General features: G+C 40.5%; 2 protein-coding genes across 2 annotated transcripts in view; both read right to left on the bottom strand.

Annotated features, from left to right (window-relative positions):
- The window catches only part of LOC120549411 (nesprin-2-like), a 141,706-nt gene extending 126,140 nt beyond the window's left edge, over nucleotides 1-15,566 (bottom strand). Inside the window, exon 1 of the mRNA XM_039786316.1 lies at nucleotides 15,402-15,566. Within this exon, the coding sequence (XP_039642250.1) occupies nucleotides 15,402-15,440 (39 nt within the window). The 5' untranslated portion in view covers nucleotides 15,441-15,566. The remainder of the gene's footprint in view (nucleotides 1-15,401) is intronic.
- A 2,874-nt stretch (nucleotides 15,567-18,440) lies between these two features.
- LOC120548886 overlaps nucleotides 18,441-27,204 on the bottom strand; it is a 193,550-nt gene continuing 184,786 nt past the window's right edge. The window contains exons 74-76 of the mRNA XM_039785398.1: nucleotides 25,494-25,610; nucleotides 24,745-24,822; nucleotides 18,441-20,226 (exon numbers count right to left, since the gene is read on the bottom strand). Of these exons, the coding sequence (XP_039641332.1) occupies nucleotides 20,053-20,226; nucleotides 24,745-24,822; nucleotides 25,494-25,610 (369 nt within the window). The 3' untranslated portion in view covers nucleotides 18,441-20,052. The remainder of the gene's footprint in view (nucleotides 20,227-24,744; nucleotides 24,823-25,493; nucleotides 25,611-27,204) is intronic.

Genomic DNA, 27,204 nt, shown 5'->3' with positions numbered 1-27,204 from the left:
CATGTGCATGAAAGTTCCAGTTTGTTCAGGTTCAGTAGGGAGTGGGAATGACTTTAGAGACGTATCTCTTCTGGGGAGTCCAAAATGTCCTATGACATATGTTGAAGTGGATCTGCTGGTGATTTGGGTTCTTGGAACAATGGAAAATGTCCCAAAATGTCTCCCAATTATTTGCGAATTGCATTCCCCTTAGGGCTCAGCTCTCTTTCCCATTTCCCCACTATGGAAGTTCTCCTATGGACACTTGCATAAGTTTAGCATAGATCCTGGATACTAATCCACCTACTGTTCAAAGCCGTACCTGCTTTGAGTAATTGTAGCGCAGCATTATGGGAAATTCCTCACAGCAACGGAGGATTTCCAACGAGGTAACATGTCTGTGAATGCTTGTGGACAATATAGCGTTAACTACTTGAAAAGCACTTAAAAGTTGTCCCAGTTCGTTTGGTTAGATATAATATTGTCTGAAGTTAATTTGGCAATGGTTGTATTTAGTTACCAGCCGTTTTATTCATGTTTAAACACTCAAAAAATATTTTCTGCATGCTAACTAGCACCTACATGGGCCGTCTTTCCAGACCGAGCATGCTGGCTGTTGCCCTTTGAGATGAGCATTCACACACACTGTTGTCTTCCATTGTAAATGCAGGTACGTTGCAGTATGTTGTATGTTGCTGTAGTCAGTGGTGAAATGTTTTGTACTGAGATATTTACTGTTGTTTTATAATGTTGGAAAAGTCCAGCACATAATTATTATTAACTGTTAAAATACTGAAAAGGATATAAAAAAGGTAACAGTCCATGAAGAAGCCATATTATAATTTTGTTTAAATATTGACTCTTTGTTAATTTGCAAGAGAACACCTTCAATTTTGTTTATTTATTTCAATTACATTTATTATTCATGTATATTGCTTTGCTAAAGTAAGTGTCAAAGTTTTGTACAGAGAAAAGTAAGTTGTAGAGATGGGAAATTCCTCACAGCAACGGAGGATTTCCAACGAGACAGAGCATGCTAGCTGTTGTCCTTTGAGATGAGCATTCACACACTGTTGTCTTCCATTGTAAATGCAGGCAGAGGCGGAATAAACTGGCTGTTACCAACTCAACCGGCTCCGAGTGATATAGGAGACATCTCACATAGGTCACACTGGGAACTGGGAACTATATGCTCAGAAAGGCTTGCTGCAAAGCAAATCACTCCGCCCAAGTACCAGAAGTACCTGAGCTTCGCCTTCTGTTCCCAGTTTGTTTACAGTTAGAAGATGGCTGTGTCTCATGTTACGTTGTTCTTTGTACACGCTGTGACTCTACAAATCACAACATGTAAATAGGAGCATGTTGGCGTTATTTTGTCACTTATAGCAGTAGGCTAGTTGGAACCAGTTACCTGCAGGTTCTGTGCTAGACTAAGCTACCGGTGGAACCGTCAGACAGCGTTACAACATTCACGGACACGAGAAGTGTATGTATTACTCTGGGGGTTACGGTGAATAAGCTAAAGTCCCAATAAGTTGGCGTGTTCCTTTAAGCACACTTAGCTGCTTCCGGCCCGGTCGATTAATTCCTCCATATTAGACAACGGGTTCACATTAGCCACCACTCCATTAGCTAGCGAATTTCTCCAAACGAGTAGACAGCCCAGGCGACAACGAGACCCGCTCTTTCGTGCCTGCAGGCGTTTCACCGAGTCACCATGACAACAGACAAAACGATTTGGCGTCAAAGAAAAAGTAATAGACCTGGTTATTTAATGAAATATGGAGGCAAGCGTAGCTCAGTTTCTTGCAAGCATGGCGGCCACGTGCTTCTCCCCAGGTTAGTTGATTTCTGAGCTCTTTGCCGGTTTGGCCCCCACCTCTGCAGCCACACCACACCCTCAGTGCAAATACCAGCAGCTGGCATTTAGTGTTTGTTACCGTTTGAATTGCATATGCCATTTGTTTTCAGGGTTGACATTTGGACAGTAAACACAGTGAGACTTGGTGATATCCAACTAGCATTACTGTACAATATATCAAAGGGCTTACAAAGAGTGACACGATCGCACTGGATTCTAAAACCTAGTAAAAATGTTTGATGTTTGAATAAGACCTCTTTGAGTTAATGTTTAGAGAGACGGTTGTTCTTTCACTTTCTCCAGCAGTCCTGCTTTGAATGGACCGTGTTCCATTTACGAGCAGACTTAAAGCCAACGTCAGAGTAATAAAATCAGAGCAGGTGACAGTTAATGAACTCCGCTCACTGAGAAGTTGTTATCCAGGAATGTTGATAGTGCAATGTTCGCCCCTCTGAGCAATAAGGAGGCACATGCGCCAATATATTAATATGACACTTGTGTTTACAGCCGGAATTGTCGGCCCTAATATGCTATCAGCAGTCAGATGGTAAAAACAAACCGACACACACACACACACACACACACACACACACACACACACACACACATCTTTAACTGACTTAACATAGCCTCCTCCACGTACAGAGTCAGATGTGTGTTAAGATCTTACATCATATGTGAACAGCAACAAGCATGGGAGCCAAATTTTAACCTCTGAGCTGCCAAAACCTCCTCAGCATGCAGCTTCTTAACTTTGCATCTGTGCTGAGCTGACATTCAGCAAGATCTGAAATAGTCAGCAATCATTTGGAAATGATTCAGGAGTCATATTTTGCTCTTGAAACAACATTGTGCAATTTGAAATGTTTGTAAAGTCTCATGACTCGACCAGTGACCTACTGTGTGATCAGACTGCAAGTGCTGATTTTAAAAACTAGTTTAACTTCTTAGTTTGCATTGACTCTAAATCAGTGTTTCTGCAATTTAAGCTGAGTTTAAAGCCTGTTTTCCTGAGAATAGTTTCAAAGCAGACATTATTAAATTAAATTTATTATTATTATTATTATTATATAACAACCAATGTTTTTAATCACACAGCAGCCCAGGAAGCATTAATTTGCACGTCAAAAAACGTCCAGATATGTAGCTTAAAATTTAGCTACATTTGTTTAGAAATCTCTACAGGTTTCAGCTCCACTGTTTTAACATAATTCCTTCGTGCCTTATCTGATCTCCATTAGCTAGTCTCCCTAGGGTCAAGATAAAAATATATATAAACACAGCTATTCAAAAGGACACCGTATTAATGGTACAATAATGATAGAATAAACTAAAAATCAACATCAGAAAATAAGTAAACTGATACTGCAAAATGAAAGGGTTAAAAATAACAATGAAAACAAAACATACTTATTAAAGTTCAATCGTTAACTGAAATAGAAGTTATCTACAGTTTAAACCAGATATTCATATACACTTCAGAAAAAAACACAAAAACTTTTATTTCTTTACGGTCATACATTAAATCAGAGTAAACTTTTTCTGTTTTAGATCAATACATATTAACATATTTTTTGCATTTGTTAAATGTCAGAATCGAGTGAGGGAGAATTTGTATGTATTTTTTTAATCACTTTCATCAAAGTCAGAAGTATACATACACTTCCTTAGTATTTGGTAGAATTGCCCCGAAACGGTTTCACTTGGGCCAAACGTTTTGGGTATCCTTCCACAAGCTTTTTCAATAGTTTGCTGGAATTTTGGCCCACTCCTCTTAACAGAACTGGTGTAACTGGGTCAGGTTTGTAGGCCTTCTTGCTCGCGCTTGCTCGCACTCGCCTTTTCAGTGCCGCCCACAAATTTTCTATGGGATTGAGATCAGGGCTTTGTGATGGCCACTCCAATACCTCGACTTTGTTGTCCTTAAGCCACTTTGTAACTAATTTGGAGGTATGCTTGGGGTCATTGTCCATTTGGAAGACCCATTTGCGCCCAAGCTTTAACTTCCTGGCTGATGTCTTCAGATGTTGCTTCAATATATCCACAACATTTTCTTTTCTCATCTATTTTGTGAAGTGCACCAGTCCCTTCTGCAGCAAAGCAGCCCCACAACATTATACTACCACCCCCATACTTCACAGTTGGGATGGTGTTCTGACTGAGGCTTCAAAGCTTCACCCTTTTTCCTACAAATATACCGTTTATCATTATGGCCGAACAGTTCAATTTTTGTTTCGTCAGACCACAGGTCTCCAGAAATTAAGATTTTTGTCCCCATGTGCAGTTGCAAACTGTAGTCTGGCTTTTTATGGTGGTTTTGAAGTAATGGCTTTCTTCTCCCAGAGTAACCTTTTAGCTCATGGTGGTACAGGACTCGTTTTACTGTGGATAATGACACTATCTTACCAGTTTCAGCTAGTATCTTCACAAGGTCTTTTGCTGTTGTCCTGGGATTGATTCGCACATTTCGCACCAAAAAACATTCCTCTCTGGGACTCAGAATCCGTCTCCTTCCTGAGCGGTATGATGGTTGTACATTCCCATGTTTTTTATACTTGCATATTTTGTCTGAACAGATGAACGTGCGTCCTTCAGGCATCTGGACATTGCACCTAAGGATGAGCCACATCTTGGTTGATAGGTACAATTTTTTTTTTGTGTTTTGGTTCTCATGATTTTCCCATGATGTCAAAGAAAGAGGCTCTGTGTTTGAGGTGTGCATTTATATGCATCCACAGGTGTGCCACCAATTAACTCAAATGGAATCAATTAACCTATCAGAAGCTCCTTAAGCTCAGAATGGAATCATCTGGAGTTTTCTTTTTGTTTAAAGACACAATAAACTTAGTGTATGTATACTTCTGACTTTGATGAAAGTGATAAAAATAGATAAAAAAGATACATAAAGATTCTCCCTCGCTCGATTCTGACATTTAACAAATGCAAAAAATATGTTAATATTTATTGATCTAAAACAGAAAAAGTTTACTCTGATTTAATGTATGACAGTAAAGAAATAAAAGTTTTTTTTTCTTTTTCTGAAGTGTATGTAAATATCTGGTTTCAACTCTGTGTACATCGATTAGTGTTACAGAGACTTTTTCCTATGCCTGTATTTGAATGTGTGGTTAGAACTGGCTTCATATTGAAACATTTATTTTAATGTTGTTGAAACAACAGCTATAATATGTAACCTAGATATCTGAAAACATTAAGTTTTCAGCATCATTTACCCTAGTTTAAACATACAATATGTAACTTTCTGCCGCTAGGGGTCTCTCAACCAAAACAATGGATTGTAAACACAGACGTTTGATGACGTTGGGAAGTTGCGTGAAATTATGAGTTTTTAGTGTTAAACACTATCGTCGATTAGAATGCATCTGTTCACGGATGAGTTTACCCATTCAAGTTTATTCACATTACGTTTACATGTCATGCTAATAAAATAGCTGCATTTTATTGTTTAGGGTGAACAGATTTCCTGGAAATAAAACCGGGACACTTTGCGCGTGACCGTAGTGCTCATGCACGCACACGCTTTTTAACGTGAACATGTGCTAGCCCAGGTCAGACATAGACACAGACAGATTAGACACCATTTTGCCAACAACACACGTAGGCCTACTGCTCACAACATAATGGGGTATCTCAGTTAATATTCATGAATTTTCTTGGTATGTAGCCTACATATCTAAGAAATAACATTAAAAGACATTGCTTGAATTTCGTGGGGGACCAACTTTATTTTTCAGAATTAAAGCATTCTTTTGGAAAATGCACCCACTGAACTTGTGAAAAGGTATTTTTCATTGCATGGCACTAAAAGAATTATTTGGAACTGCTGCCACAGGCTTGATCTAAAGTTATGGTAACACTTTACGGGAAGGGTACATGAATTAATGCATGAATTAATTCATGATTTGTGCATTACTTTATTCCTTTATATCTTATGAATCATCAGGAGACGACGTGCCGACGTGTAAGGTGAGCGTATTGTGTCACTTCCGGTGTTCCCGTGTTACAAACGCTAGTTTGCTGCTCCGGCAAAAACTTACTGAACTCTGCTTCACTGTTTAAATTAGCAGCTATTTGCCTGGATTACATTTGAATTACAATTGTTTTACTCAAGCACTTATACTTAGCTTCACTTACAGCGACTGACTCGCTGAATTTACAATTGTTAAAACACTGTTAGCTACTTTAGCTTAGCCATTAGCAATGGCTAATTCCTCTCCCTCTCCTGCTCTCTCTTGCTCTGTGTGTCAAATGTTTAGCTATTCCTCTGCCTCCTTTAGTGATAACGATACATGTAATAAATGTAGTATATTCGCTGTTTTGGAGGCAAGGCTTAGTGAATTTGAGTCACGGCTCCGCACCATGGAATCAGAATCGTATGCTTCCGTAGCTAGCCAGCACCATGTAGTTAATGCGGGCCAACATACTGTAGCTTCTGTAGCTTCTGCTAGCTGTCCCCCGGCAGACCCCGAGCAGCCGGGCGAGTGGGTGACTGTCCAAGGGAAGCGTAGAGTTAGAGGGAAGCGTAGCGTTAGATCTGGACCAGGGAGTGCACATGATGACGGTCGCTCTAAAACGGAGTGTCTTCGCCTCTCTAACCGTTTCTCCCTACTCAGTGATACACCTGCTGAGAAGCCAATTCTGGTTATTGGGAGCTCTATACTGCGATATGTGAAGCCAGCGCCCCGCGGCTACAGTAGGCCTACCTACGGTCATATGTGCCCCCCGGGGCTGGAGCGGGCGATATAGAAACCCATCTAAAACTGCTGGCAAAAAAGAACCGTAAATACAGTAAGATCATACTTCACGTAGGTGGTAATGGTCGTAAATCGGAGATCACTAAAATGAATGTTGAGTCACTTTGTGCATACGCAAAGACAATGTCGGACTCAGTAGTTTTCTCTGGACCCCTGCCAAACCTGACCAATGATGAAATGTACAGCCGTACGTCATCCTTCCACCGCTGGTTGTCGGGGTGGTGCCCAGCTAATGATGTGGGCTATGTGAATAACTGGAGGGCGTTCTGGGGAAAGCCTGGTCTGATTGAGAGAGACGGCATTCATCCCACCTGGGACGGTGCCGCTCTCATATCAAAAAATCTGAACGAGTTTATCAGACATAAACCATGACAACCCAAGTTTGATATTAGTAATCAGAGGTGCAGTGCTACGTAACCTCTGTGCTTCCGTTGGAGCAGTCGCCCACTCATGGTCTAATAAGCACGGTGTCTGTCCCCGGCTCAGATCGGTTAAATCAAAGGTAAACAAAAGATGCGCATACTTAACAACCTAATTGGAATTAAAACTACTGCAATAGAACAAAATAGGAAAATTAGATGTGGACTATTAAATATTAGATCTCTGTCTTCTAAAGCAGTACTGGTAAACGAGTTGATATCAGACAATAAAATTGATTTATTTTGTCTTACTGAAACCTGGCTGGGCCATGAAGACTATGTTAGTCTAAATGAAGCCACTCCTCCCAGCCATATTAATACTCAAATTCCTAGAGGCTCAGGCCGAGGAGGGGGAGTTGCAGCCATCTTTGATGCAAGCCTGCTAATTACTCCTAAACCTAAATTACATTATAACTCATTTGAAAGTCTTGTTCTTAATCTTCAACATCCAAAATGGAAAACATTACAGCCAATTATATTCGTTGTTATTTACAGGGCTCCAGGTCCTTATTCTGAATTTTTATCTGAATTCTCAGAGTTTTTATCATGTTTAGTCCTTAAATCAGACCAAGTACTTCTTGTAGGTGATTTTAATATCCATGTGGACGTTGACAATGACAGCCTTAGTACTGCTTTCAACTCATTACTGGATTCAATCGGTTTCAGTCAGAGTGTGCACAAGGCGACGCACTGTTTTAACCACACCCTCGACCTTGTGCTGGCATATGGTATTGAAATTGAGGATTTAATAATATTTTCGCAGAATTCGGTATTATCAGATCATTCTTTAATCACTTTCGAATTCTTACTACCTGATTATATTAAATTAGATAAAAGCTCCTACACCAGATGCTTATCTGACAGTGCTATAGCTAAATTTAAAGAAGATATTCCAACAGCATTCGACTCTATGTCATGCCTTAACATAACAGAGGACCTGTATGTTAACCTCAGTCCCTCTCAAATTGATGCATTTGTAGACGGTATTACGACATGCCTACGGACGACCTTAGACTCCGTCGCTCCCCTGAAAAAGAAGATGATGAAGCAAAGGAAACTAGCACCTTGGTATAACTCCCAAACTCGCAAATTAAAACAAATCTCGCGAAACCTCGAATGTAAGTGGCGTTCCACCAAGGTGGAAGAATCTCGTTTGGATTGGCAAGAAAGTCTCAAAACCTATAGGAAGGCCCTAAGAAAGGCCAGATCAGACTATTACTCATCACTAATAGAAGAAAACAAGAACAACCCAAGGTTTCTTTTCAGCACTGTCGCCAGGCTGACAGATAGCCACAGCTCTACTGAGCCATCTATTCCTCTAGCTATGAGTAGTGATGACTTCATGAGCTTCTTCAATGATAAAATTACAACAATTAGAGATAAAATTCATCACATTTTACACTCAACTTCTAACGGTTCACCTTTAAACGCGAGTCGTAGGAAATAAAGACTAGTCTCGACATATACTTAGACTGCTTTTATCCTATAGATCTTCAACAATTAATGTTAAAGATATCCTCAGCTAAGCCATCTACCTGTCTCTTGGACCCCATCCCAACGAGACTACTCAAAGAAGCATTACCTGTGGTTAACACCTCATTACTAGATATGATCAATATGTCTCTATTAACAGGTTATGTACCACAGTCATTTAAAGTAGCTGTGATAAAACCTCTTCTGAAAAAAACCCACCCTGGATCCTGAGGTCTTAGCAAACTATAGACCTATATCTAACCTTCCTTTTCTATCCAAGATCCTTGAGAAGGTGGTTGCTAATCAGTTATGCGATTTTCTACATAGCAACAGTTTATTTGATGACTTTCAATCAGGATTTAGAAAGAATCATAGCACAGAGACGGCACTGGTGAAAATTACTAACGACCTTTTAACTGCTGCAGACAAAGGTCTTGTCTCCATTCTTGTTTTACTAGATCTTAGTGCTGCATTTGACACAATCATTACCATTCAATCCTGTTACAGAGATTGGAACACTTGGTTGGCATTAAAGGAATTGCTCTGAGTTGGTTTAGGTCCTATTTCTCTGATCGATCTCAATTTGTGAATGTTAATGATAAATCCTCCAAGTGCCGCTAAAGTTAGCCATGGGGTTCCTCAAGGCTCAGTGCTTGGACCAATTCTATTCTCCTTATATATGCTTCCTCTAGGCAATATTATTAGAAAACACTCAATTAACTTTCACTGTTAGCGGATGACACCCAATTATACTTGTCAATCAAACCGACGAAACCAGTCAGCTAGCAAAATTTCAAGAGTGCATTAAGGATATAAAATCCTGGATGACCTATAATTTTCTGATGTTAAACCCTAACAAAACTGAAGTTATTGTGCTGGGCCCTAAACACCTCCGAACTTCATTATCTAGAGATATAGCTACTCTGGATGGTGTTGCCCTGGCCTCCAGCACCACTGTTAGAAATTTAGGAGTTATCTTTGATCAGGATATATCCTTTAATGCCAATCTAAAACAAACCCTCAAGAACAGCCTTTTTTCATCTTCGTAACATTGCCAAAATTAGGAATATCCTGTCTCAAACACGACGCTGAAAAACTAGTCCATGCATTTGTTACTTCCAGGCTGGACTATTGTAATTCCCTACTGTCAGGTTGCTCAAATAAGTCTCTTAAGACTCTCCAGCTGATCCAGAATGCTGCAGCGCGTGTTCTCACAAGAACTAAGAAAAGAGATCATATTTCTCCTGTATTAGCTTCTCTGCATTGGCTTCCTGTTGAATCCAGGATTGAGTTTAAAGTCCTTCTCTTGACCTACAAAGCTCTAAATGGTCTAGCACCATCATATCTAGAAGAGCTCCTAATACCCTATTGTCCCACTAGAACACTGCGCTCCCAGAATGCAGAGTTACTGGTGGTACCTAGAGTCTCTAAAAGTAGAATGGGAGCTAGAGCCTTCAGTTATCAGGCGCCTCTCCTATGGAACCAGCTCCCGATCTGGGTTCGGGGGCAGAAACTGTCACCTCATTCAAGAATGAACTTAAAACTCTCCTATTTGATAAAGCTTATAGTTAGAGAGTGAGGAGTTGCAGTGTTCACCTAACTGGCCCAACTGCTTCTCTTCATAATTGTTAGATTAATAATACATAACAAAGTAGAGGGAGGCGCCAGCCAAGCCAGATCCCGCAGGGCAGGGAGAGTTCTAAGCCCGAAAAAGCTACCTCTCCTTATGACCTGTCTCTCTTAGTTACCTGTTATAGTTACGCTGTTATAGTCCTAGACTGCGGGGGACTTCCTTCCTTTGACACACTGAGCTGCTCTCTCCTCTCCCTTTCTATTACTGTTTCTATTACTGTTACTATTACTATTACTATTTGTGTGCAGCCCGTCCCAGAAATGCTTGTTACTAATCCTAGCTTCTGGGGAGTTTACTCCCGAGTCCTTATGCTTTTTTCCCCAAGCGTATTTCCTTGGAGAACGTTGGCACCAAGATCCTGGTTGCAGCTGTCGCCGTGGTCCTGCTGCATTCCCTGCTGAGCTCAGCGATGCCCTGCAATGTCATGCTGCGTCCTGCTGAACCCTGCAGCTTCCCGCCACATCCAGTCACTGTTCCATTATTAATGTGACTACTATCGCCACTGTTCATCACACCCCAACCCGGCTCGTCAGACACCGCCTACCAAGAGCCTGGGTCTGGCCGAGGTTTCTTCCCAAGAGGGAGTTTTTCCTCGCCACTGTCGCACTGCTTGCTCTTGAGGGAATTACTGGAATTGTTGGAATTGTTGGGGCTTTGTAAATTATAGAGTGTGGTCTAGACCTACTCTATCTGTAAAGTGTCTCGAGATAACTTATGTTATGATTTGATACTATAAATAAAATTGAATTGAATTGAATTGAATTGAATTGACAAGAGTTCAATAACCTGTTTTGCCTTATATCACTTTGATTATTTGGAATGGTTTTGTATAGGGGTGCAACAGATCACAAAACTCACAGTTGAATTGGATCACGGTTATGAGTCACAAATCGGATAAATTTTCGCATCAGAACAATTTTTTTTAATTTTATTTTAAAAAATTATAAAAAATGTGATAACAATAACTTTTAACAATAACTTCTTTCACCAGTAAATTGCTGTTAAATGACAAAAACAGATGAGAAAAGGGTATTTTACAATAACTATGAATTCACCACAAGTTTTATTTAAGTAAACACAACCTTTATTCACGTCTGTGTTGTTTTTCCGACAACAGCAGTGACCAAGTGCTAGCTAATTTGTGTCTTTTAGCTCATAGCTGTAGCGGCAGACTGTACGTCCCGCTGTTGGAATCCTCTACAATACAGTCACACTTTTACACTGTTTAGCTGTCAGCATTTTAACCGTTTAACCGGAACAATTTCATAGTGGTTGGTGTAAACCAGGACATTTTAGCGTCCCGACTCGGGACAAGCAACTTAAAATTGGGACTGTCCCAGATTCAATCTGTATTGGTAGCTAATTGACCAGTTAGCTAGTGAGCCAGCAAGCTAACATTAGCGGCTAACGTTATCAGGTTTTAAAACCACTCTATCACAGTATGTAGAGTCTTTTATCAACTCCTACAATCCAGTGGGATCAGGGGAGAACTTGCTTGGACGTGTGTTCTGCGTGCCAATAATCAACGTCCACAATTTGTCTGCATTTCGGTGCTGTGACCCATTTATTTCCAGTAACGGCCTGCTTACCGTCGCACAAGCATACAGTCCATTTCATTTCATTTCTGGTTTAGTTCCATCCATTTTCCTTGTCAAACAATTTAAACACTGACAAGACTGACACGACAAACACGGTGAAAAGCTGTCTGCTTTCCCCGTTTTCCCCACACCTGTGTACCTGTGGCTGATTACCTTTATGCCTTCCCAGGGCAATGCTCCACCCAGTGCTCAAACATAAAACTGCACATTGACATAACCAACATGGTAGCATATTTAAGACAAAGTGGTGTAATGGCTCCAACACAGTATATTTCACATGCCAATGTAACCTTTTGGGTTGTAACGCTAGCTTGTTACTCAACGAGGCTGAGAGACGGGTGAGGATTGCAGGGGGAATCTCCAGGATGGCTACAATATTCGATTATGGAACCGGTTCCTACGCAAACGGTAGTATTTTGGCCGGATTAGAACGCAAATTTCGGTTCCGACTGAAATATTTTTCCTCTGTCGCTCCAGACAGCGACAGACTCTTTTTTTTTTTCTTTCTCCCTTTTCTGCCGAGTGGCGCACGTGCCCGCTTGCGGTGTGAAGCGCGTGCCCGTGCTATTCTCGGACTGCTGATAGACGGCTTTTTGTACACGTAAAAGCATATTAACCATTCACTGCACGTGATCGCTATTAAACATATTACAATTGCTCTGCTAGTCTATCATTCAGGACAAGACCGTGTAGCCTGGTGGTGGGGGAGGCAGGACAGCCTCCCCAAATTGTCTGTCCTTTCAAACTCCTACCTGTGTGTGTACAGACCTCTTGGACACAGTCTGAGAGAGTTTTCTCTTATGCAGGACCTGCCATAAGTAAGGAGAGGTGTAGTATATTGCCAGAGAAGGCAAATATGGTAATTTTTCTGCAAAAGAACTGCTAAAGTTTGAAGCTGGTTGGCATACCATTAGGTTTACTTATTATATATTTAAGTACTTTAAAACGTTAATATATTGTTCAATTTAAATCATTTTCTATTTTAAAAAAACTCCATAAAAAAGCCTTTCTTTTATGTCATTTTTCAGTTTTTCAAGAATCGGTTTAGGAATCGGTTAGGAATCGGAATCGTTTTAATAGTACCGGTTCGGCATCGGAATCATAAAAATCCAAACGGTACCTAACCCTAGTTGTCAGCAGCGGGAGAACTGGGTCTGATATTCTTTGTTTCCCGATGCTTCATTAAACTGCTGTTAGTGTCGTAAGCACCTGGCACCGGCTGGGGCTAACGGTAACTAGCTATTGCTACATGTCCCGGCTGTGTTGTCAGCTATCATCCCGAATGAAGTCTCTTTGTGCCGAGGGAGTGAGGCAGGCAGACCGGAGTGTGCTAGCTGGCTAAATTAGCATTAGATTAATCATCTATCTATACAGGTTAACGTTACTAGTGAACTTATTCGTGGGTTAGCGCAGTGCTGCTTTTATCTATGGTCAAAACAATCATACTACTAATAACTTTATGAGCGTGTTGAACGATGTTGTAACCCTATATGTTATCCAACAAGCATTAGCTAGCATTAACGTTAGCTACTTGTCAACCAGCACGTACATTGTAGTAACATTAAGCTGGATTAATATTGATATGTATCAAATTGTATGCTGTTACTGTGTTGCAAAGTGGCATGTAATTAATCACAAAATTATGCCTTTTGGGAGAAAAGGCAGTGTTACCAGTATTTTTTTCTGTGACATTCTATGATTTACAATTACTCTCGAATGTAGCATCTGGGTGCCCATGTTTTGACGAGTTACGAGTAAGTAGATGGTGAAACCGTGCGTTCATGGACATCGGAAAAACATTTTTCCGAGTGAAAACATACAGTGGCCCTGAGAGGCCACAGCACGCAACAATAAGACAACACATGCAAATAAACCACAACACACAACAATAAGACAACACATCCAAATAAACCACAACACGCAACAATAAGACAACACATGCAAATAAACCACAGCACGCAACAATAAGACAACACATGAAAATAAACCACAGCACGCAACAATAAGACAACACATGCAAATAAACCACAGAACGCAACAATAAGACAACACATGCAAATAAACCACAGAACGCAACAATAAGACAACACATGCAAATAAACCACAGCACGCAACAATAAGACAACACACGCAAATAGCCCACACCACAACGGAAGTGTTTCCAGGGGACACTTTTAAGTGATGCACACATGCCTCAACCATTGGCTTTCCGGTACATAGACAGACCAACAACAGGACAATTTTAAACATTTTTTCGCCATTTTATTCATCACTAAATTCACTTCTGAATATGTTTTAGGCGAGAAATGAACTCTTTAGATTTCGAATATAGGCAGTCTTGCGTAAATCGTTGCCGAATTGACAATTTGCTTCAAAGTTTTTGGAATTGAGTAGCTCCATAAAGTGATGCGACAGCCGGGGCTGCTAACTCGTCGCTCAGACAGTCCTGCTCAGAGACCCCGCTCGAAGCTGGAGGTCTCTCAGACCGGTCTCGTAAATAAGAGGCTTTTATTTCGCCGTTGATGGATTAGTTGTTTAAATATCACAACACATGTCAATCATAAGATTAACGGGTACCTGTGGTTAGCTGCATTTTCAGAGTTAAACTCCACAAGCGCTTGCAGGCTTAACAACCTCGCTGGCCGGCTGTCACACACACACACACACGCCGATACATAATAATAAAATACTGAGCACCCTACGTGTGCCTTACGTGTGTCTTATTAGTGCGTGCTGTGGTTTATTTGCATGTGGTGTCTTATTAGTGCGTGCTGTGGTTTATTTGCATGTGGTGTCTTATTGTTTAGCGTGTTGTGGTTTATTTGCATGTGTTGTCTTATTGTTGCGTGCTATGTCCTCTCAGGGCCACCGTAAAAACGTCACCATTCACGTCACTTCCTGTGGGAATCACAGGTGGGAAACTCGGGCTGAATTTTGCTAATTGAGTTTCCCAGTTGGTGACGCGTTGTTGACAACTGACGTTTGATGTAGGCGACTTTGGGTCACTGAACATATTTCAATGACAATAAACTGTGAATTGTGGACAAACGCCTCTGCCAAGAAACATACACAGACATAACATGTTTCAAATTATTCATAAATAGGCCTATGTATAAAAAAAAAAAAAAAACATTATCCGTGTCTTTTCCCATTGGTTGTCCTGCAGATAACCCAACCAAACACCTGGCAATGTGCTGTTTGGATGCTCGCATAAGAAAACAGCAGAAAATCTTTTGTTATTGTGGCCTCCATGTTTTCACACACCTGATGCTCTAGGTTACCGCCAGCCGTTGGTGGCAGTCATGCAACAAGTTGTTATGCCAAACGCCAATATAACAGAAGAAGAAGAACACGCATGCCGACCATGTGAACGCTGCCAGTCGGAAAAACAACGTAACCACGGGGGCGGTCCCTGTTATTCCGGGCGACTAAATGAAACGTGACGTGTCTGAAAATAAAATAACAGATTTCTCTGGGTTTGCCATTTGATGGAAACATTTGGGATAGTGTAACTACAAAACTCAAAAAAATATATAACATAGGTATGGTCGTTTTTTGCAGAAAAATTACATATTGTACCTTTAATCACACTGCAGATATCTAGACATCTTGTGATCTGAGAGTCCCGGGGGTGCACTGGTTCCTGTCGTAGGTGGGGCTTACCTGGCAGGTGAGGAGTTGCTGCTCAACGCTGTCCTGCATGGTGGAAGCCGCCACTCCGCCAGCTACCAGGCTCCTCTGGGCTTTCTGCAGCCACAGCTCTAGATGGCCCAGCGTCTCCAGGGACACATGGGGGACACCCTCACAGGGGGAGGGCCCAGGCTGGGGCTCCTCTGGGGCCTGGGACACAAACACAACACACCCAGCTGAACCTCTGTGCTCCATGGTCACAGGTGGAGAGAGGGCGAGGAAAGCAGGGGAAGAACTTTTAAGTTGACTCTACCTTAACAGGTTGTAGCTCTAATACTGATCATAAAAATATCACTCTGACCTGTAATTCTACTTCTCACACTACCACCTACAGTCTCTTTCCCCTGCCTGGTTATATCTCTTGCTCTCTCTCTGTTGACACCTTTCCCTAGCTAGCTCTTACATTTCTCATCTCTTTCTTTTCTCTTTTCTTTCCCTCTCTGCTCCACCCACCTGTGGCAGAAACCACTTCCTGGAGTGCTGGTAGGGCTCCAGTGACAGTGACTCGTTTCAGGAAGAGAAAATGACAGTAAGACTCAGGCTACAGGGGTGGAGCTGAGACAGAGGGCCAGGTGAGCAGAGTAAGCAGTAAACATAAGAATACAAACACTTCCCTACCTCCTCCTCTAACCGTATGTAGCTGTCAATCATCTGAGCTTTTATTCTATCAGAACTTCCATCTACAGGTTTTACTGTTCTTTTCTTTGAACTTTTTTTGACCCCTGCTTCCTTTTCTGAATGAATTATGAGAGTTTTACACATTGCAAGTTCAAATTCACAATGTCTCAAATGACTGATTTTATTTCATGACTTCATGGCTCTGTGAACACAGTTGCCAGGGAACTACCGAGGATTTGACACAAGGTGAACACCAAGAGTCAACAAAGCTGCTTTGAATGTCAGGATTAATCACGCGGATCAAACATTCACCAGACTTTGATGTCACTGAAGTCTAATGTGAATGTAGAGAGCCCTCGATTTGTCATTTTTTTGAGACAACCTTAAAAAATTCATACATTTTTAGTAACTACATTCTCAATAATTTGTGCCTTTAAAAAAACTTAATCATGCTTTGATAAGAATTGGATAATTCCCCCCCATCCCCTTTTTTAAATTTTTTTTTTGCATTTTGAGACCTTTATTTTCACAGGACAGATGAAGACATGCAGGTCAGAGTCAAACCCGCGGCCACTTCTTCGAGTTGTAAACCTCTGTATACATGCGCCTGCTCTACCAACTGAGCTAACCTGGCCACACCCTCCACTTTTGTTATGTATGGCATAAAGATAACATGGTGTTTAATGGTCAAAACTTAGACACACTACTTAAAGGAGAAATGGAATGACAGTATGAATAATTTAGTTACTGGAGGTTACAAATCTTTAATAAAAACTAAATGTAGGCAAGAAAGGTATTTTAAAAAGCACAAATTCGTAATTTTATATATTTTTTATATTGATGTTATACATCACTAATTTCAAGACAGCAGGCGCAAATCTAAAGTTTGCGCCTGCTGATATTTCCTAGGCTCACAAATTTAAATTTAAAATGCAATAAAGATAAATGGAAGTGAAAGAAATACATCACTAATTTCAAGACTAACAAAAATCTAAAGTTTGCTCCTGCTGATATTTCCTAGGCTCACAAATTTAAATTTAAAATGCAATAAAGATAAATGGAAGTGAAAGAAATACAGCATTCCCTGTTGTTGTATAGGTCAGGCATATGATCAATCAACCAGTAAACCAACAAGTAGGTGGTTATCTTGTAATTGAACAGCAGTTTGGTCGACTCAGTCCATCAGGGAGTTATTCATGTGCAACCAGGTTCCAACTCTGTATCCACTCCTGCAGTTAGAGGGTTAGGAGAAGGACGGTACTTGTGTTTGGTGTCATGCTGGAACCAGAGTGCTGAGTGTGACTTGTATCTCTTTTTTTGCTTACCAGGGTAGCTGCAGGGCACAGGCCCTCAGTGTGGTCCTGATGCTGCAGTTTGAATGTGCCGGCGAGGGAGGCTTAGGCCTCTGTTGATTCTGCTGATGTTACACTATGGTGAGAGAGTGTGTATGCATGTGTGCGGGCTATGCTTGCTGCTGTTTCTAGAGGACTTCTAGATTTCCCAAGAATTTCTCCAGATGTTGGCAGAACCAGGCTTTGGACATATTTACCGCTGTCCACCTCACTGCTTTCTGATCTTACAGCGGTTGAAGCTTTGATTTCCTCACCAGTTGTGCATGAGTACTTAGTGAGTGTGTTTTGGGCAGGTATGACCGAGTCCCTGGCCTGTGTGCAGTCTGCAGGGGTGTGTGTGCTCTGTGTATATACTGTGTATGTCTTCAGCCCCTCTGGGTCATCCCCCCTCCATGCAAGCCCCCTCTGTCCTATCATGAGCTCCTGACACAGAAAGAGAGACGGAGGAGTAAATCACTGTTGTGGGTTTATTTGTATTTGTGCTCTTGTTTGGATATGTAGACAGAATGGATAGACAAAAGTGGAACAATGTACAAGTACAGAACATGCCATGTAATGTAAGACATCTCAGTACCACTGCTTCCAGGTGAAAACCTTGTATCTCCAAGAATGGCAACTTATTGTGTATTGTTACTGGTTTTAGAGTGATATGAATGAAACTATAAATGAGCCTTAAAGAATCTTGCAAAAAGCAAGCAAAATCATTTTTGATTATTTGAGTACATTTCCTCTGATTAAGAAATACTATACTTAAACTAAATGTGTAATCCCATGGTTTTCACCTGCCAACAGCAGCTTGTTAATCAGTCATTGTGTCAAACCAGTGCATTTTCATGGCCAACAGTCATCTCAAAAAAGGTAACTTTATGAAGTACAAAATCTGGGTTGAGTGAAAGTAAATATTCTGATTCATAACAAAGCGGGAATCTTTCTCCACACTCTCGTGCCCCCCCCGGTGGTGTTGTTAAAAAAAAAAATATTATTTTTTATTTTATTATGTTTATAAAAAAAAAAAAATATATTTTTTTTTTTTGGGGGAAATTCAAATAGCAGATGCATGTAAGCAAGCAAGTTTTTTTTATTTAAGTGCTGGTAAATGAGCTCAGATAGTAAATGAAAGGTCAACAATCAAAACGTTTAACTATTTTAAATCACCATATGATACATTATAAAAACATGGTTCACAAAATATGTCTATTAGTACACTTTGTTTCTGCCTTTTATAAAAACATAATTGCCTATCAGAATTACGGTCCATGCATATTACAGACCAAAACCCATCAACCCCACATGCTAAATACGACCAGTCTGCTTTCTGTTTTTGGTAAAGTAGTAACAGTCACTGTCAACCACTTCTCACATAGTTGCAAAATAATGTGCTGTCATGTTGAGCCACATCTCAGTTGTGACCACTCGTCAATCAACAGGCAGAATTATTCTCAGGATGAATGAGCTCAGTAGTCAAAAACAAAAAAGTAATTTGGGGAGTACATCTGATTCAATTAAAGTACTTAGTCCTGTCCTCTATTTTATTTTTCATAATGCAGTTAGAAACCCTAATTCAAATTTCAAATGTAAACTAACTGTTACACTGTACTGTTGGAAGCCAATATCTGGAATTCTTTGCCATGTAAATGCACTGATGGTTGAGACATTTCAAGAACAATTTAAATGTCTAGAATTGGTGCAAGAACAATTCAGGTGCTCTAGATTTGGTTCTAGAAAAATCTGTTCTAGGTTTAGTTCTGGAAGAAAATAAAAGTTCTGAGTTTAGTTGTAGAGAAAACAGTTCTAGAAAAAGTCTTGTTCTACAAGCATTCCAGAGGACACTAAAAGAAATGTTCTAGATTTGGTTCTGGAAGATGTGAGGAGTTCGGCGGTTTGGTTGTGGAAAAAAAACATTGGTTCTAGAAAGAAGCCAAGAGCTCTACAAGACATATAGAGTTCTGGATCTGACTTTGGTCTAGAAGAATTAGGGAGTCTCAGTGTTCTGCAAGAAGTATGGTAGGGGTTCCAGGGCTTGTTTTAGAAGATTCTACATGAAGTTCTAACTATAGGGAGTTATATAGTTAGACCTAGAAGGCACTGGGAAATTATACTGTCAGAAGTGGAAATTACAGACTTTAGATCTCTGGAAGAAAAAAACTCTACATTTGTTTGTTCTAGAAGAAGAAGAAGAAGAAGAAGAAGAAGAAGAAGAAGAAGAAGAAGAAGAAGAAGAAGAAGAAGAAGAAGAAGAAGAGTTCCAAGGACCTCCATAAGATTCTAGAGGAAGCTTTGAAATTTAGGCCTGATTCTAGAGGAATTCTAAGGTTGTATCTGGAAGAAGTTGAGAGAGCTATGATATGTTGTAAACATTGGTGTTCTGGGTTTGGTTCTTAGAAGGAATGACAGGTCTGAACCATAGGTCTGAACACAACAGGGATTCTAGGGTAGGTTCTAGAAGAGGTCGGGGGCACTGTGATTGGTTTCAGAATAAATGGGAGTTCTTGGATTGGCTCTAGAGTAAAAACTGTAAGTCTAAGGATGATTCTAGAAGAAGCAGAATTCTATGCTTGTTTCTGGGGGGTTCTGCACATGGCTTTAGAAGAAGCTGAAAGTGCAATGCTTTGATCAAGAAGAAGTGAGAAGTTCTAGCGATACAAGTTCTAGATCTAGGAGACTACACATTTCTGCTGGGGCCCAGCGTCTGGTTTGGAGACTTTTACAGTGGAGGCTGTTGTGTTTACCATGCTCTCAGGCACTGACTGAGTTCGGACTGTGCCCAGGGGTTTTGACAAAGCTTCAGATGAACTTGCTTCTGTGGTGTCAGGGGAACCCTCAACATCCTGAAGAAACATGAGCAGGGTTAGAAGATCAGTCAGTTAAATACATGGATCATTTAGTCTTCAGAGTTACCACCAGATGAGGATGCATACAGTTACTGTTACACTCGGTTATATTACATAATGTTATTGACATATTTTTGTTATGTTGTTATCTTATATAACATGCTGTATTGTAAAACAAATTCAACGGCTCTTATTGAAAGTTTTGTTGGCATCAATTACATAAACTGTTTTGGGCACTGAGCACAACACAAGCATTTAGCTTAAATGTTTAAATCACAATACTATAAACAACTGACAATAACAAACAAAGGTTCACCAACACCTATAATTTACATTAATTAAAAGATAAGCCTGGTGGACTTCCGGTGTAGCGGTGCGATGGAGTAATTTTTCCCTCGCTCCCACCCTTTTCATCTTTAACCTTCTTTACAGTCCAGCCAAAGCGCTGCAACTAGCCACTTATATTTAACTATAATCGGCAGCACTTCGCCACGACGAGAGGATGTCCAGCAAATCAAAGAAAAATGACCAGAAGAGGGGTGACTCGTTATCGAGCGCCGTAGTATCCACGCTAATGGCTATGTTAGCCTCGCACAAGGCCTCGCACTTGGCTGAATTCAACATGGCGTTTTCCAAACTTGAGGCGAAGGTAGATAACATTCAGACTACTATATTGGAACACCAACGTCTTTCGTCATTGGAGACATTCGCCACAAGCCAGGACATGAAAACCGTGGAGGCTAGGCTAGCTACGGTGTCTGAGGTGAACACTAGGCTACAAGCTAAACTTATCAATCTGTTCCCCAATCCACATCTTTGAGGATTACTCTCCCGAAGTAGTCGAGCAACGCTCCGCATACCGAGATGTGGTGAAAGAGCTCTACAACCTGGGTCTCAGGCCCGCTCTGCACTAACCGGCCAAGCTGTTCATTAGGACCGGAGAAGGACTGATGCGCCAGCTTACTTCCCTAAGGCTGCTCAGGATTTCATCTCTTCTCAGCACCGACGCAGTTTGGGTCCCATGGAGGATTGAACTCGCCTGGCAATGTAGCGGCTAATTTAAAGCTACCCGAATAGCTGGTTTTTGCTAGCCTCACGCCCTCATGAGGGGCTAATGTAGCTTGATGGCTCTCGGGAGCGGGCCACTGTTAGCACCTGGCCTGCTAGTGAAGGCTAACCCCCCGCTTCGCTGTGTGCTGATCTGGTAAGACTGCTCCAAGATTCATAGCTACAAGCTGCTAATGTTACCTTAAGCTGGCCTTGACCTAATGGCTGTTTGTGTATTTCCTTTCCGTACTTTAAAGACTCCACTAGCCTTAGCTGGCTTTCAGCTGGCACATTTAAATTTACTCTTTGCCTGTCCTGGATCACATAGTCAAGGCTGTGATGTAGCAACATATTTCAGCTATGTTTCTGTTTGTCTAGAGTTTAATTATGCTTCTCCTGTTCAAAGCTGTAGCGGCAACACAAGAATCCTTTTTGTGAATCTGTATTCTCATTTCTTTGACGAGGTGGAGACCTGTACCTTATACACACAATGCTGCCAAGCTGATGGCCTGTTTGTACTGATATTGTTCTGGTATTGGACTGATCTGTTGTTTTGGGAGTTGGGGACACTGGGAACCCATGTGGATGTGTAGATGGCACACCGCTGTGCAATGGACACTCAAGGTACAGTTAGTTATTGGGATTTCAGGTCAGGGGACTCAGGTTTGATTGATGGTCATGTGCTGTTCTATTCTGCTTGTTCAATATGTGTGTGTGGTTGTGTCGTCTGTGTCCCCTTTTTCTTTACTTTTTTTTATTTTTTTCTCCCAAACATTGAAAATCATATCATTGTGGGTTGAGATTTTAATCTGGTCCAGGAGCCAAAACTCTGCATGCTTTTTCCAAACGACTGATCCATGGAGGCACACGTCTCCCACGGCCAAATCATTCTCTTTTTTTTCTTATGTGCACCACATCTACAGTCGTATAGACTTCTTTCTTCTAGACGATAGGCTGCTCTCCAACATTAATTTTGTAACAAAATTGAAGACTTGGTATACCAAATTCAAGGCTTTATTAATAATGTAAATAAATAATATTTATCCAAAGTTGACAGGTAGGCTACGTAAATTCATTCATTTCACAATTTCACCTTTCTACATCAAAACCGTAGCTGATATCCCCGCTTGACATTTAAGAGGAAGACTGGAAAGCAGACTCTGTGATTGGTCGAACTCTTCTTGTTTAGTTATTTTTCCAGCATGCTCGTGGCTGCTACGCTGTTTTAGCCTATGGTTTTAGACTACTACCATTAAGTGTTAGACTGAGACGGCTACTGCACGCCAACCGTCAATGAGTGAACTCAAAGCATTCACCTGATTTTCGCGTAGTTTAAAGTGACAAATAGTATCACCGTATTCTGATGTCAAAATGCGTATCTACTACGCAAAATGCATACAGGTTGGCAGGTCTGCGCTTGGCTTCGCTCGGAGGGAGGTTTCAAAGGCATCACACGGTACTGGAATAAATCTAATCTTTTATTGAACAACAGGCATGCGACATCAGCCACTAGTGTTACAATACCAACCCAAAGCAAAATTACATATTTGGGCATCACCGTACACCCATCGCTACAGTGAGTTGTCCAGGACAACTATGAAACTACATTAAGTAGTGTTCAAAGGGATCTGGCCAATTGGTCTGCGCTGCCGGCATCACTACGGTCCAGGATTGCTGTTGCTAAAATGAACATAGTTCTTACAAGGATCCCCTTACCCCCACCGATACATTTCTGGAAGAAACTTGATACCGTAATTCGGCAGTATATTTGGAATAATAAACAACCTAGGCTAAAAGGTCGGGCCCTCCCCAACTTTAAAATGTATCACAGAGCCTTTCAGCTACGGGCCCTCAGAGTGTGGATGGACCCCTCATCTACAGTTCCATGGAGAGAAATAGAGCAAAACCTCACTGGAAGTCTAAGACTGCAAGAACTTACCTTTGCAGGTGTGTGTCCAAAAACTTGTATGCTAGCCTATGGCCCTATTATCAACAACACATTGACCAACTTTAAACAGGTGGAGGAGCAACTCTGCTACACCAATAAGATTGTAATAGAATTGAATACCCCAATATGGCACAATGCACACTTAATGTCTGGTAACAAACCCTTTGCTTGTAAGCAGTGGAGTTACAGAGGTACAGTATTTATACTTTAGACCAGCTATTCAATGAAAAAGGTATGTTGAGTTTTGAAGACCTGAGAGCTACTTTTGAGGTCCCCAGGACATCCTTCTACTTTTATCTTCGCTTAAGTTCAGCCCTAAAATGTTATGGAGTGCCACAGAGAAACCATCTTGAGGCGCACCCAATCATTAAATGGTTTGTTGATTTTCCTGTGAGGTGATTAGTGTTCAAGATTTATACTAAACTGATACAAGTATCCATAGGAGAACTCCCAATAGTAAAGAAATGGGAACGAGAGCTGAGCCCTGAGGGGAACGCAATTAATTGGGAGACAGTTTGGGACATTTTCCACTGTTCCAAGAACCCACATCACCAGTATATCCACTTCAACATATGTCATAGTTCCATGTTCCATTATTAATGTGACTACTATTGCCACTGTTCATCACACCCCCAACCGGCTCGTCAGACACCGCCTACCAAGAGCCTGGGTCTGTCCGAGGTTTCTTCCCAAGAGGGAGTTTTTCCTCGCCACTGTCGCACTGCTTGCTCTTGAGGGACTTATTGTAATTGTTGGGGCTTTGTAAATTATAGAGTGTTGTCTAGACCTACTCTATCTGTAAAGTATCTCGAGATAACCTATGTTATGATTTGATACTATAAATAAAATTGAATTGAATTGAATAGGACATATTGGAGAGATACGTCTCTAAAGTCATTCCCACTAGGGAAATTTATGTGGAAATTTAAATAAAAAATAGTTGGAAAAGATAAGCCTGGTGATATTCTATACTTTTCTTATTGTCAACAAATCCTGTGAAAAGATTAAAACAAAAAATGTCTTTTCTCCGACTTTACTACTGTGTCCGTGGCACTCCGCCCCAATCCTGTTTTTTCACTTTCATTTTTTAAAAGGAAAAATGAGTTTATTAAACTGCTGGGTACTGTAAATAGTGCAGTTATTGGGGACTATTTCAGGTGTAGATTTGGTTCACTATAGAGTATTTACAGCGGTGTATGTGGGATTGGGTGAAATAATACAATACAATAAACTACAATGTGTGCGTTTATGGTATCACCCAGTGCAACAGTGTGGATCATTGATGTATTTTTAATACTTGTTGGACAACAATGAAGCTCCATGGAATATCAGTCTTTGGAAACACAGGCCAGACTTGTTAGTAGGATCAATTCACTGTTGGTTTTGGTCATTTGATTAGATTTGTTGCCAATATACAAATAGATAATATTACCAGACTTGTGCTATGTTATAAAAAAAAAGCTGAGAATCAATCAACAGGAGCCAATGAGGATGTTTGACAGTGTTAAGAGTTAAGTTACCTGTCTGTCTTCTCCAGTCTCTTTAGGGCTTTGTCCAGCGACACCTTCAGTCTCTTCTGGGACAACGGCCACAGGTTCCTAACACATACAATGATGTATATTTAAAAAAAGTTTATATAAACAAAGCAAACCTAAATGTTAAATGGCTGAAAGAGAGAACATTGTTTATTACAATTACAAACACTGATCAATACTGCTCTCTAGAGGCAGAACAAAATCCAGAAACAGATGTGCAGGGAGGTTGAAGTAGAAATGAGGAAGTTGGAGTTGGAGCTGCAGTGATTGAAGAGATGTTTTAAGGATCAGGAGAGGGTTGTTGAAGCAGTAAGCAGCTGATATGATAAGATGGTAGTAGAGGTAAGGGAACTCATTGCCAGCAGTGGTGTGGAGAACAGAGTGACCCAGGTCTTATCTTATATCTTGTAGATCTTATATCTTCTTATTAGTCATATAGTTGTTAGAAATGCTTTAAATCGAACTAGATAGTTAGGATTGATGCCATGGGGATCATACCTATGGTCTCAGGTGTATTACCAATCCAAAAATAATTGGTTAGTTTTATATAAATGTTCTAAAACTTGTTATGGCTTCCAATGTGGTTAATACGTCCCACCTACATTGTAAGTAGCTGACCTTGGGTCACAAGGAACTCTGGGGGTGGGGTAAAAGAGACCAAAAGAACAGAGGTAGGACAGAGAAAGACAATGGATAAAAAGATTTTTTTAGAAGCAGCTCTAGATCTTCTTTACCTCTGGCGAAGCAGCCAGGAAAGCATCCCAGAGCCACCATAAAACACCTCCTCCACCTTCTTCCTCTCTGTGCTCTGTGGCTTCCTCAGCCTGGAGCACGCCGTCATGCTCCCTCTGCTGACACGGAAACACGCTCATTTGGAGAGTCACACGGGAAGTGGTCATAAGTGCATCTGGGACACTGAGCTGCAAGCTGGCCACTGTTGCTGCTAATGACTGGCATTGTTTACTTTAGCACTAAAAGCAGCTATAACTAGGGGTGTCACAATCGGTGTCCAATTCTAAATTGAAAATCGGACTGAATTAGCTTTCAATTTCAATCAGCAAAATCAAAAGGAGGATTGGTGATTCTCACAGTATTTATTTTTTTCCACAACACTTCATAGATGACACAGCATAGCATACCGGTAGAATACAGCTGCACTTTCTGAAAGTGCAGAAAGAAAGGTGAAACAACAGAACTGGAAAATCCTCCTGCTTCCCTGAAGTCACTGGTGTGGCAACATTTTAACTTCCCCGTGAGCTATGTAAACAACAAACTGCAAAGCGTGTGGGTCGCAGAGAGGGACCTCATGGTGCATTCAGGTGCACCTCGTGAACTCGTACGCTCTTCTTTTTGTTTAACAGTGTGTTCCCAATTGACTGTTGAAATAGGATATTGTTATAACATTTTCAATAAATTATTTAAATTTGACTGTATGGCCTGGTCCAAAACAATAAGGGGATTATATCATAATTGATACCATGTAGCCATTCTTTTTAAAGCAGAGTTTTTGCAGGTTTCACCAAGTCAAATTTAAGACTTTAAGACCATTATGAATGAAATTCAAGACTTTTATCACAACATCAACTGAGCCCTGAATTCCGTTTTTTTCAGTATCGCTAAACTTGCACTCCCCCATAGCTGAAGTCTAAAATTTTGTTTTGTTTTGTATCTGTGGTACAATCCCAAAGAAACTTGCACCAATAACATGAAAGCTGCAATATAACTTGGTCTCCTTTGTAGTCGTAATACAGCAAAATTATATTTGGCCTAGCGAAAGAAAGAACTACAACAAAAAAAACTAAGCATCAGAGGTTGCATGGCCTTAGGAAAATTAAGACCTGTTTAAAATTTAATTTAATTTATTTAAGACCTACAACACAATACTTTTTACCTACAACTTAAGACTTTTTAAGGCCAAAAATGTTTATTATGAAATTTTTGACTTTTTAAGACCCCGTGGAAACCCTGTAAAGAATAATTTTAAAATGTAAATGGCAGTTGTAAGGGCATAAAACCAATGATCTGCTGCTCTTAATAAATCAACACTCCCTAATTTAACAATGGTATATATACCAGTCAGTACTGAACAAAATATTTTTTAAATCGAAAGTAAATCGTTACTCCCCTAGCTATAACATTGTCCTCTGAAAGAGAAAGTATGCTTGCTTATTTTTTAATAACCGGGATATTTCAAAAACCTGTACACTGATTTCAATAAAATTTGGTGAAAAGTAAGGCTATGAACCAAGAAAAAATAAAACTGCATTTTAAATGCAGCTCAAGGACTATTTATAGTTAGGATTTCTTAACACTGCAAAATGAATAAATACAATTCAATGTTTTCACCATTTAGTCATGAACTACCCTCCACTACACATTGCCTTTCGTTTCAATGAAAAACCCAAGTATCCCATGCAATCCTTGATAGTGTTATAGTAGTATTTT

Source organism: Perca fluviatilis, chromosome 20, assembly GCF_010015445.1.
Source record: "Perca fluviatilis chromosome 20, GENO_Pfluv_1.0, whole genome shotgun sequence".
Classification (NCBI taxonomy): domain Eukaryota; kingdom Metazoa; phylum Chordata; class Actinopteri; order Perciformes; family Percidae; genus Perca; species Perca fluviatilis.
This window is presented reverse-complemented; position numbering and strand designations above follow the sequence as displayed.